This window comes from Echeneis naucrates, chromosome 3, assembly GCF_900963305.1.
Source record: "Echeneis naucrates chromosome 3, fEcheNa1.1, whole genome shotgun sequence".
Classification (NCBI taxonomy): domain Eukaryota; kingdom Metazoa; phylum Chordata; class Actinopteri; order Carangiformes; family Echeneidae; genus Echeneis; species Echeneis naucrates.
In genome coordinates this window covers 16493054-16505840 of record NC_042513.1, presented here as the reverse complement: position 1 = coordinate 16505840, position 12787 = coordinate 16493054, and the positions used below count along the sequence as shown (strand labels likewise).

The 12787-nt window shown below is 38.8% G+C and overlaps 1 protein-coding gene across 1 annotated transcript in view; it reads left to right on the top strand.

Moving 5' to 3' along the window:
- itfg1 (integrin alpha FG-GAP repeat containing 1) overlaps nt 1–12787 on the top strand; it is a 119727-nt gene that overhangs the window by 25808 nt on the left and 81132 nt on the right. Inside the window, exon 8 of the mRNA XM_029498554.1 lies at nt 5102–5183. Coding sequence (XP_029354414.1) covers nt 5102–5183 — 82 coding nt within the window. The remainder of the gene's footprint in view (nt 1–5101; nt 5184–12787) is intronic.

Below are 12787 nucleotides of genomic sequence, written 5' to 3'. Positions count from 1 at the left end.
CTGCCATAAAATGAAGCATGACAGAGCTGTGTTTTGCCTCAGTATGGTCCTTTCACATCAACGATTTGTTTTTGTCTGTGTAAGGATACACAGTTAGTAATAAACTCACAAGTTTGTTCGGAATATGTAATGATTTCAACAGTAATTCTGCACATTTCTCCCTCTGACTCTATGCAAAGTGTTCTTTTGTTTTGCTTTGACTCGTTTATATATTGTAATTAATGCGTTACTCAATCTTTTATTCGTTTTTCGTCTTGATGGAAGGGAGGGTCGGTGTATCAGTCTTTGTGATTTTGAACAGCACTCCGACTGCTAATTGACTGATAAAGTTTCATTGTTTGTTGAAGTGGTGTTTTGAAATCCTATTGGAATGGAGAGAAGAACAAGGGATTTAGGGAGAACAACAATGCGAACACACACTCAGTTCTGGACAAAATGAGTTTGAGCCTTGTCAGTGAAAATCTGGCCCTCTGCAGTTTATGTGTAGCACTCCATCTTATTCTTGCCGTCAGTCCACTAAAAACTAATGCGTTCTTTTAGTCTTGCTGCATTCTCCACTTTGATACATTTTGTGATATTCTTCATTCGTATACATCTGACATACATGGTTGTGTTAGGACACAGAGAATATTATTTCTGACTTCATATCAGTACATATATACACAAACACACAAGATTGAAGCCATTACCCAGCATCCCCAGAGCATTAGACCCCCCTTAATCCCACTGCGGTCTTCGGTTCAATGCAGCTGCATCTATCAGTCACAGGCCAGCACACTCCTCTTCCTCCAGCACTCTGTTTTAATTACTTTTCTCTGCTCTCGCTCTCCCTAAGTCTCCTTCCATGCCTCCTAGTTCCTCTGTTTTCCTGTGATAACACAAGAGAGAAAGTCACAGAAGGGGGGAAACAACAACAGGCCAGAGAGATGAGTAAGGGAGGTGCTTTCATTGGCCAGTAGGCAGAGATGAGGGGTTTAAAAGGTCAATACTATAACAACTGATATAATAATTGAGTAAATTAGTGAGTGGTATTCTTGCCAGTCACTCCCTTTCCACAGTTACATCTGGTCACACATAAAAAACATATGGGTGTGTTCTCCATTTAAGTCTCTTGTAAAATACACAGATCAGATCACAGATCTTTCAGATCAACACATTGCTCTTAATATCTCTCCAATAGAGATAGGCAAGCGTAGACACCTGTCTATATGGGCAGGAGAATATATGAGAGTCTCACCTAGTAGGACATCAGTTTACATGTTGGAACAAAAAGAATTTCATCATGAAAATTTGAAGCATTTGAGCATTTCACCTCCTTGGACACTTAAACAAGCTGAACCATAAGACTGGGATGTAGTTCAATGAAACAGCCACCTGCAAAATAGCCCATTTCATGCTAATTTGGATTTGTCGTAACTATTACAAATGGATCCTCTGGGCAAACATAATATACTCATAATAGAGTGTTAGCATGAGCTAACATAGACTTTACCTCATAGAGGTCTGTAAAATACCTTAATTTCCTTCATGAAAATAAAGTGATCTGTAATAGATTATTTATTCTGTGTTTGTATGTATGTATGTACAGTATGTATGCAAGTGCTGCTTTCTTTTTCATTTGAAAAGTAGTTTGTTGTCATTAGGGTAGCCTTATACTAAATATTAATACACTGCCTGTCAACAGTCTAATGCACACGGGCACTTTGAGTAAATTAACACTTAATCCCACTGTGCCCAGCCCCCCTAAAAAACAAACACTGTACCCAATATATCATGTAAAATGCTGTAAAATGCTTAGTCTGACTCCACCACATCTTTCAGCTGCACTGTTTAAGGTGTGTGCGTGTGTGTGGTTGAAGTGTTGGGTGTGATGTGAACAGAGGACAGGAATAATAACAAGACCTATAATCCTTTCATCTTTGCACATCAATCAGTTGTTCTTAAAGTCTCTCTCTCACAGAAACACACACACACACACACTCACTTTTAATCATGACATCTTGCAATCTGGCAACAAGCACCAGTCAATCCCATTGGCTACGATCTCATCCTCGACACATAGAATTAAGACCATATGACTCTGTGTGTGTGTGTATGTGTGTGTGTGCGTGTCTGCGAAAATCTTTTGATCTAATGCATTGATTCTCCTTGAACAGATCAGCTTCACAGTGTGATTTTCCTTTGTGTGTTTCAGTTAAACTTGCGTTTATGTATTTGCAGAAGCACTGCTAAGTTACACGTGTCTATATTTGATTATCTTTACCTTCATTGTAAATGCTGCAAAATGTTAATGAGAAGTCAAAACTGCTCATCTCCAAGCTATAAAAAGTGTTTTGCTGATGCCTAAAACATGAAACTTTTCTTCTGCAAAGGAGTTATTCTCTCCAGGACACCCATGTTGCCCCAGGTTTTGAGAACATTTACCAGTATTCAGGATGTGATGTCCCAGTTTTATTAGGGGTATCTCTATGCTTTGCTCTGTTCATCTTCAACTCAACCCAGACCAGTCTTTCCATCCCTGCAGCTGAAAAACACCCTCACAGTGTGATCCTGCCACCACCATCCTTCACTGTTGGGATGGTGTTTGGCAGGTGCTGAGCTGTGGCTGAATCCCTCCAGACATGATACTTACAATTAAAGCCAAATGGTTCAATCTCGGTTTCATCAGACCAGAGAACCTGGTTTCTCACAGTCTGAAGATCCCTCAGGGGTTTTTTTGCAAACTTAAACTGTGGAGAAGCCACCGCGCCATAAAACTCGATGCTGCCGTGATGGTTGACCTGAAACTAACTAGCGTTGTGTGCCCTACTAACTGATGGATAATATAGTTTGGTCTCTCTGCCTTAATCATCATCATATCTTCCTCTTCCTCTTTTTCCCCATCTCTTTGCAACTCATAAATCACTAATGTTGCATCAGCAGGCAACAGTTTCCTGCTGCACAGTCTCAAATCTGTTCCTCTAAACACACACACACACACACACACACACACCCTTGATTCTCTCCACTAATATGCTGATGTCCTTTCCTTTTCCCCTCCTCTCCCTTCCCCTCTGTTACACGCTGGTTGCATTTTATGTGTTGTACTGTAACACTTATGTCCATGGTCTGATCTGTAAGCAACATCAACAAGCACATGAGCCTGTGACAACACATCATGTCACGACAAGACAGCTGGTATGGGCCACAGCCATCAAATAACTCATCTGTATGAGAGGCAGGGTGAGTGTGTTGTCAGTGATCAAAATCAGAAATATTTTATTAATCGGTGAAGGGAAATATAGCTGTTTGGTAGCTTATCTTTGGTTGCTTATCTTCTAATAGGTAAGATTCTCTGGTCTGATGAAACCAAGATTAAAGTGTTTGGCTCAGATTTTAAATGATTTTAAAAAAAAAAAGAAAAGAAAACATTTTTTAAATTATCAGTGAGCCATTTTCAGAGGAAATCATGTCATAATTTTCCATCATCAGATGTGAATGTTTCTGCAGCTTTCCCTCATCTGACAGTGTTTTTTTATTTTTCTTTTTTTTTTTTTTTCAACAAAGCAAACAAACCCATTTAAAAGCATGCCAGTAACAGTCACTGCAGGGCCCTTTTTCACTGTTTTGGAGTGTTACTGACTTAACAGTTTAATTGACTGAAAATAATGACCGGTTGAAACCCTAAGATCAGTTAGTTTTAAGTTTAAGTAGCTCAAAGGAGCTGTGATTTTTAAAAAATCTATTAAATGATCAAACAAAATATTTTCGGTTGTGAGGTTTAAATGTCAGTTGTACATGTAATGAAGATGCTGTTTGTGGTTCTGAGCATTTGTCATATTGAACCACTTCTCCTACAAACAACAAACATCTTTACATTAAATGAGACTTCACTGCCAATTCAACTTTGAAATTGAAACTATTTATTGGCAAAATAAATACAAACAAATTAATATCTAATAATATTTCACGTTTTATTGTTTCTTTAGTCTCTTTGAGGAAAGAAAAAACAAAAAAAACAAAAAAACAGGCTCAGTGCACTTTCACTTTTTTTCCACCACTCGTCCCTGCCTAATGTTACTTGTCTAATAAGACTTCATTGAAATTGTAATGTTAGAAAATTAACACAACAAACTGATATATTTTTCATTATTCATGGAATCAATATTTTTCACTTATCTGTTTCAACCTCATGTACAACAGAGCAGAAACGCTGAAAGGCTAAATATCGGGGCCATTAAACACATGTCAGCTGTGAGCATGGTCTGTTGTACAGCTAAATTACATACTTTCTAAAATATACAAACATACCATAACCGCTTCCCAACCCGACTGTTGTCTCACTAGCATTATCTTCACCCTCAGTAACCTTTCTCTTCAATGTCAGTTCATTAACTTGCATGATCTATTTTAAGTCATCTTCAGCTCATAAAGTCTACCTTTTTTCTTTTTTGATGAATCTCTGCCCTACTTTCCACCATGAAACTCGGTCTGACTGTAAACAGGGAGGTTGCTGATGCTGTCACTTTTAAGATCTCGTTCTCACGTGCAACTAACGTCATTTGAATTCCATTCAGAATCACTCCCCACTCACCTCCGCCTCCTGCTGCTGCTCGATGCTGCAGGCTTTGCTGTGCAGGTGCACGGGTGTTGTGGTGGTTTGCGAAAACAACAATAAATAAATAAAAAATTGTAGGAGAGGTGACATTAATCGAAGAGTGGTGGACCACTGCTCTGAAGCAAATGTAGTGGAAACACTGTATGCTGTTGCTGACGTTGAATTTTTCACAGATGTATGCCTTTCTCATATTTATGCATGTGCTGCATACAGGTAGACACACAAAAGCCATCCGTTGCAACTCAGTTTCCATACTCCATTAAAAGCCCAAAAAAGCTTGATCTTGTAGAGTAAATTACCTCAGCTCTCCAACTTTCTTCAATCAGAGCCACTGGAACTGTGACATTTATGTACCACAGTACTGAAATTAAGTTCGCTTATGCTTCTTGTAGAAGTCTAGTAATTGTAACATGTATGATCATATATGAAACTGCATAATTCCTCTCTCTCTCTCTTCTTTTCTTTTTCTCTCTGTCTTTTTTTATGTGATGGTTGCTCTCTCAGGACGGGAACTTCACCAGAGCTGAGGTCATGCCGGCAAAGCCACCAGCCAATCTCGTTGGACAGTCCTCCTTTGTTGATTTCGGTGAGAATGAGCTGCTGTTTGCTGCCATTTTTCATGTGTTTAGTATGGTTTTGTGAGGTTGTGAGAGTTACACGTTAAACCTCACGCTGGCATGCACACTGAAGATTTTGTGATCAGTGGAAGAATACAAAAAAGTCAAAAACACATGAAGTTAGAGTGAAAACACTATCAAGGTACATCTGAGTTGCACTGGGCTAGATTATACTCAAAGTGTTCTCTTTGTGCGTCAGTAAGGCAGATTCACTCCTGTCCTTAAAGATCAATCTGCATTTGAAGCTGTGTAACTTCAAAGACTCCCGAATATGACTGTCTGCTCTTTTTGGCCTTGGAGTTTTCACCACAGCATCCTCATCACAACTTTCTTTCCCCCCCCAAAAAAAAACACCAGCCATACTTACCCCTTACCAGACATGCTAATCTTACTCATGTACACACAGTTGCAGACGCACGCTGTGATGTACACACATCCTACATTCGGCCAGATTTCTGTGAACATCTTATCCCCTTAAACAATCTTGGCCTGTGGTATTCATTGTTCAGCTCAGCTTTACATTTATCCTCAGCAAATCTCTGCCGGCTCTCTAATCTCCAGGCTGCAGCCTGTGTGCCACAAAGTGGCCCTTCGTTGCTCTTCTCAGAGCAGCAAACTCAGCCTGGGGACAGATAGAGTTGCTTTGGCTACTTATGCTTGTTTTCCAGGATAAATACTACTCAGATAAACAATCTGATGGTATAAAAGCAGTTTTCCAAGAGACTGAAGGAGAAAATTAAATGAGCTTTACTCTCTCACTTGGTCAATGGCAATAATATAACTGGTCAGAAACTGAAAGAAACTGAATGCCTTCTGTTGTAAAGGTGATTAACTCTGTCATTGAAATGTTCACATCTGACATACTTAAATATCAATGATCAGGTGGCTTATTTATTTACATTTTTATTTATTATCTAAAATGTTTAGTTTTTATTATGCATTATACACCTTCCACCCCCCCTTTAGCAGTTTGTGCATTTCCACTCACATAGCTGACAAGCACTGACAAGCTAATCACTAACACTCAGGTCTGACTTGGCTACCCATGTCTCAAACACATCTCATCATCTTTGTGCAGCAGTGGACATGGGAGAGTTAAAAGAAAAGAGTTGAATGTGCAGTAATATTCATAATCTGAAATCACTTCTGAAACTTTGGATTCTTCAAGTCTCCATTCCCTCAAAGTTAAACACTGCTGTTTCACTTAAAAAGTTCACCAGAGTTGGACTCTATGTAAAACATCTAAGTCCTGCAAACAAATCCACGGCCTGCAACAATTCCACTGACATTACCGTATTTTCCGCACTATAAGGCGCACCACATTATAAGGCGCACCTTCAATGAATGACATATTTTAAAACTTTTTCCATATATAAGGCGCACCGCATTGTAAGGTGCTACAGTAGAGGCTGGGGTTACGTTACGTTACGTTATGCGTTAATGTCCATATTCACAATATGACCAACCTTGTTCAACTGTAAACATACAAAAGAAACACGTAAAGCTCACTTTATCAGTTCATTCCTCATCTACCAATCCCTCGAATTCTTCTTCTTCAGTGTCCGAATTGAACAGCTGGGCGAATGCGGCATCCAACACGCCCGGCTCCGTCTCATCAAGTCATTAATCGAGTCAGTGTCGCTGTTGTTGTCTGGCAGTTCAGTGACAATTCCTGCCTGATATATATATATATGGATCAATATCAATATTGATCCATATATAAGGCGCACCGGATTATAAGGCGCATGGTCAGCTTTTGAAAAAATTGAAGGCTCTTAGGTGCGCCTTATAGTGCGGAAAATACGGTACTTATGTCAACAGAAATTCAGTTTTAGATGATGGTGCGATTAAGGCTTCAAGCTATGTTTACTGAATTTAGCTAGGGGATGTTTTTGTGCTTAAGAATTGTATTATTCGTATGTAAGAGGGAATATTGCTTACTCTTACTAAAATGCAAGGCTTTTTTCAATTTTGTGAGATAAATGCGTCAAAGAGCATAGTTAGGTCTTTTTAATCTATTGATCCTGAACAACCACACTGAAATGAACAAACTATCACATACTCTGAATCTTTCAGAAATCCATCAAAAAATGAAAATGAATCCATTAAACTACTGCTGTCTATTCCATGAAAATGATTGTGAATTATGTACTTTAATAATAATCATGTTCATGATAAATAGTTAATTTTTACAATAAGTGAACAGCGAAGTGTGAACATCGGATATAGCTTAAGTTGAGGATATTTTCTGCCAGATACTGCTCTTATTTGAGTTTTCTTCAGCTGGTGCAGAGTTATGTGCTGTCCTTAGATTTGCAATGTTGGATGCATTTAATTAACTTGTGGCCTGTGTGGCTCTCACAGGCACGCACAAGCCCTCACACTGATAAACAAATCCTTATTGGCAAAATTAATCTGTTAATCTTATAGCTGCTAAGGGTGTCCATCAAACATTTAGTGAACAAACTTGTCCTTCTCAAATTGGCGTAATGTATGAGTTAGAGGGGCAATGAGGCAATGACCTATATGCTGTGTGTGAGTGTATGTGTATGTAATTTGCTTGCAAATGTGTACGTATTTAATTCATCATCTCTGGGGACTGTGATCTTTTTTTTTTTGTTTTTTTGTTTAAATCTCAAGCTTATCTCAAGAAAAAACTTTCATTTCTTTAATCCTTTTTTTTCCCCGCCTTCTTCCTTCTTTGTCTTGGAAATGTCATTTCTAGACGTTGCCCTTGTTAGCTGGGGATTGAAGCCTGTGAGGGTCACGCTTTTAATAATCTGCCAAACTCTCGGGGAGAGATACTTTGTCGGATGTACTGTGTTTGTTTTATTTTTTATTTATTTGTTTATTTTATTTTGTCTTTTCTTGTTCCGTTTTGTCTGCCTCACTCAGTCCCTCCTCGCCTCCTCAGCTGTCACTGTCTATCTTTATTACTCTTGATCTATTGTATATTTGCTATCTACAGCTCCCTTGATCTTCATGCCTGTTCTCCTTCTCCTCCTGTTCTTCTTCAACCCAGTTTTGATTATCTCCGGATCTTCAGTTTATTACAGTATTTAAAATGACAAAGGGTGACCTGTCCTTGGTGTTTATATGGTCATTTGTCAAAGATTTTCTTTTTTACTTTGTAACAATGTAAAGACACAATATGGTTGTAAGAAGCAATAATTTAGTCACTGTATTTAATAATATGTAGCAATGTTGCATCAGATGCAAAAAAACCCTGCAAATTTCAGACTTGAATTTGAAAGGCATTCATAAGTTTATTCATGTCTCTTAGTCTTCCTCTGTCTTTCTAATTCCCATATGATGCAGAAAGAAAGACATGTTCTGAGACACCAAGAGTGGCATTAGGGTTTGCTATAACTGAAAGGCGTGCACCTGAAAAAAGCCTGCACCAGAAACTCTCTGAATATATAAATGGCACATGTCCAGAGGATGTATTTCAGCATGAGGAATGCTGCACTCTCTCCCTTTGTGGTCTGCCATGTTAGCAAGACAGACACGGACACACACAAATCATTATTTTCAATCAATATAGTTACATTTCCAAGTCCTAATGTAAAGAACCAATGAGTGTTTGGGTAATGTATCGAGCAAGAAGTTTGAAAGAGCAGATATGTGGTCGATGGTCATCAAATGTTGTTATAATGGAGATCGTCCTTCACATATATACTGTATTTACTGTCGAGTTGACAGTCATTTTATTTAAATACACTTTTTACATTTATGAGAATTAAAGAAGCATCCCCAGGATCCACTGGGGGACACCATCAGTATTGTGACCTGGGGTCATAAGGTGTTTTGGGTCTCACAACATTCACCCTTGCCCATGTGACCCAGCCGGGGTTGATCAGGCTCCAACTTGCACCCAGATCAACCCTCTTTGACCAAAGCCGCTTTTTCTGCAGTCTCATTGGCAGATCGAATGGCCCTCTTTATGGCTGCTCCTCTGATGCCCAACCGTGTGAAGACCTTGTAGAGAAAATGTCCTGCAAATGCTCTACAGTCATTTTCTGTGGGCTCGCAGAATGTTTTCCAGCCTTTGGCACTGCACTTCTCCAGTAGTTCCTGGTACTTGGTCCGCTTCCTCTCATTGGCTTCCTTCAATGAGCTTCCAAGGCACTGTCATTTCCAGCATGATCAATTATGTTCATTTACATTTATATAACAATGAACAACAATATTTTGAACTACATTTTATCTAACTTCAGAGAGAAACGAGTGAAAAGTACATTTTTAGCCAAATTACCAAGGTTGTTTTAAGGACTGAAAAGATTGATTAATGAATCCAGTGCCTTTGGTGATCACTTGTCTTTATTTAGGTATACTGCAATATCTTGTGTTTTGGATTGTCGTGGGCTTTCGTTCAGATATTCATGGTGCCCAGCTAATAAAGCCTAATGGCTTCCCCTGAATTTTAACCTTTCACCAACATGAGGTTGGCATTTATGATTTTGAGTCCAGCAGCCCAAAAGCCTCTAGGCAGATGGCCATGAAACATGGTACAGACATTTATGCAATGCTTGGGATGAATTTTTAACATGCTGCACTAAGATTCTTCAAAACATTTAAGTGTTGGCAGTGTTATTTTAGGCAGTATAGCTGGCTTATAGTCTATATACAGTATGTGTAGATTTAGCCAGACAACACTGATTGCTGTTGAAGCTCATAACTGCTACATTCAAGTCCATACTTGAAGTGACATTACAATCTTGTACATTATGATTACTTCAAGTTGTTTCACACATAAAACTGAACAAAAAAAAAAGAAACATGTTACAATCCACTGAGTGTTCACTTATTACTTTAACAAAAGTTCTCAAAGGATGACTTGGAAAAGGATGAGGTTAGAGGAGACAGAGAAGATAACACTTGATTATTGATTTCTTCATGTCAGTGATGGGATGCTGAAAATTATTTGTAAAGTAGTACTTAACCACAGACAGTGGAAGGGATTGGTGAGAGAGGATCAGAGTCAGAGGGCACGACATCGTTAGGAGCCAAAGCCAAGTATGCAGTTGCCAAGTTTTGTTGGATTGACGCATAAATTTTGGCATCACATTTTACAAGTTGTACCTAAAGACTACAAAACTACAATTCCTCTTGAGACTTTTCATGTAGTTAACCACACAGCTAGCCATGTTATTTGTCTGACATTTGCATGAAAAAGCTTTCAGGAGGATTCAAATTTTAGGCATAAAAATTGTGCAAAAAAGTGTGGATCTATGGCAACAGAAAATTGTTCCTGATTTTCATTTTTTTCGTGTATGTATTCTACCTTAACTAACTCACCAGTCTATTAATATTATTATCTTTAGGTGTTTGTATTTATGTTGCCATCTCGTGAGCTGTGATCAGCCTCCTTCTTAGCTAATTAAAGAGCAGATCTTGGCTTTCCTGAAAAACCTTGAAGGAATGGCTGTGGTTAGACGGAGTGAAAGGAAAGTGAGGCAAACAAAAGCATGAGGGGAAACGGCTTACTTCAAAGATGACATTAAAAGAGATAGAAAAGAGGATAAAAATATAAATACAAGTTGAGTCTGATAATCTGAACAGCATAGCAAAGAGGATAATGAGGGAATTAAAGAAAGGAGGAGAGGAGAGCATTTGAGAGAGCAGAGTGAAGCATTGCATCCCCATGTGATCTGAAGTGGCACTATATCTATTGCTATCTATCTATCATACTGTCCATTTCACACCATCCTTCCACCTCTTTTTTTTTCCATCTCTCTCCTACTACTTAAAAAAAAAAAAAAAAAGGAAAACCTCTGCGTGTCTGTCAACCTTTATGTTTCACTAGTATCTGTCATATTCTATGTGTCTTTAAATTCAAATATATACATCATTTATTGGATATGCACATAAAATATTCAGCAAAACCAGCAGTAGTAATAATTCTACGCCATACAGTAGGTCTACATTATGAAGGGAATTGACAGTCACAACATTGGCTGTCTTATCCCAGTGTTATCACGTCCATATTTTTCCAGCCTATTAGCTGAAGTGTGGTTAACCTTTGCTCTGTTTCTTGTTGAGAAAAGTTTTATTCCAAAGAACTCATCTGGTCAAGACAATTTAGGAAGCTACAGCAACAGTGGAGCCACAAAACCAGCCCAGTGTTATGGATATTCATTTCACAGTCAGACAACTGTCAACATCTCCATGAAGTTATGTTTAGTAAGGCCTGGCTTTCGAGTTGCCTAACTTGTGATCCTTACAGTAGCCAAGGAATTTCTCACTCTCTCACTCTGGTATAATCAAAAAGAATACAATTTCTGTTTTTGTTATGAAATTGTACGGTCAGATCTTTCTTGAATCTTCAGCTGCTGAAAGCTTTTGGTACTGGGCCTCTGCCCAAGCACATCCCAACCTGTAATGCTCTGTGGTAGCATGTTTTCAAAGGGTCATCATCAGTGTTCCCCCTCTCTGTAATTATGTACCCATACCACTACCTACAGGATGAGTGGACATTCTCTAGTTTTGACACCTTTATTTTCCTTGATCATTATTTTGACATATTTTGTTTTTGTGGTGATCACAAAAACTGTGGCAGTCCTCATCTTTGATTCAAGATCAATGCCTCTTCTTTCTGATGTCTTATAATTCGACCATCTTCTGCTCAGTGGTAAGTGGACACCAGAAAAAAAACATTGAAAAGTTGCTCCTTTTGCTAAAATCCATTAACTGATCTTGTATCCATATTCTCGTCGCTAAACCTGGAAGAAGTTGCATAGCGCTCTATGCATTTGCAGTCTTATATTTAATGTATCAAGAAAAAACACTAATAATGATAATGACAGTAATACGATTCATCTATCCTCTGTAAATACAGGAAGCAGGAAACAGAATTCATTTGAATCGGTAAAAGTTCGTTGTCTCTTTTACCGATCTATTGAAAGTTATTTGCTTGAGTAATTTCCACAGGCAGCACACACAGGCTGAACTGTGTCTGTGTATGTACATTTGCGTGTGTACATGTGTACGTGCATGTTCATGGATGTGTGACAGGAATACGCCTGTGTCTGTGTGCAAGCGGTTCTGTTTTCAGCTCGAGACTCTTAATAGATGCGCAGCATATGCCAGACAAAACAGGCCCATCTGCCTTATCACTGAGGTAATTGCATTTTTCAAAGTGACAGCGGCCAATGCATAATTCATCTTTAGGTAAAGCACAACAAAGTCCCACATCCAAGTGTGTCAGCTAGCTTCACTGCAGGTAGGACAGAGGGAGGCTGCTCTGCGACCAGCAGCTCACAAAGATAGGGAGATTTTTCAGACAGCGAGACAGGAATGTGTTTGGAAGTGATATTTAAAATTGGAAAGGCTGTCATCATGCTGTGTGTGTGTGTGTGTGTGTGTGTGTGTGTGTGGATGCAGGTAACCCAGTGCGTTAAAAGGACAGTGTATTTTTCTCTGCTCTCCCCAGGCATTTTTTTTTTCTCCCACTCATCCTATTATGTTGTGTTACATCCAACTTCTCCTCAACCCCTGCACACCTTTTACAGTTTTTTTCCCACTTCATACTCCTTTGTTTTTCCCTTTCGCTGGGTGTCTTGTCATGCTTTCA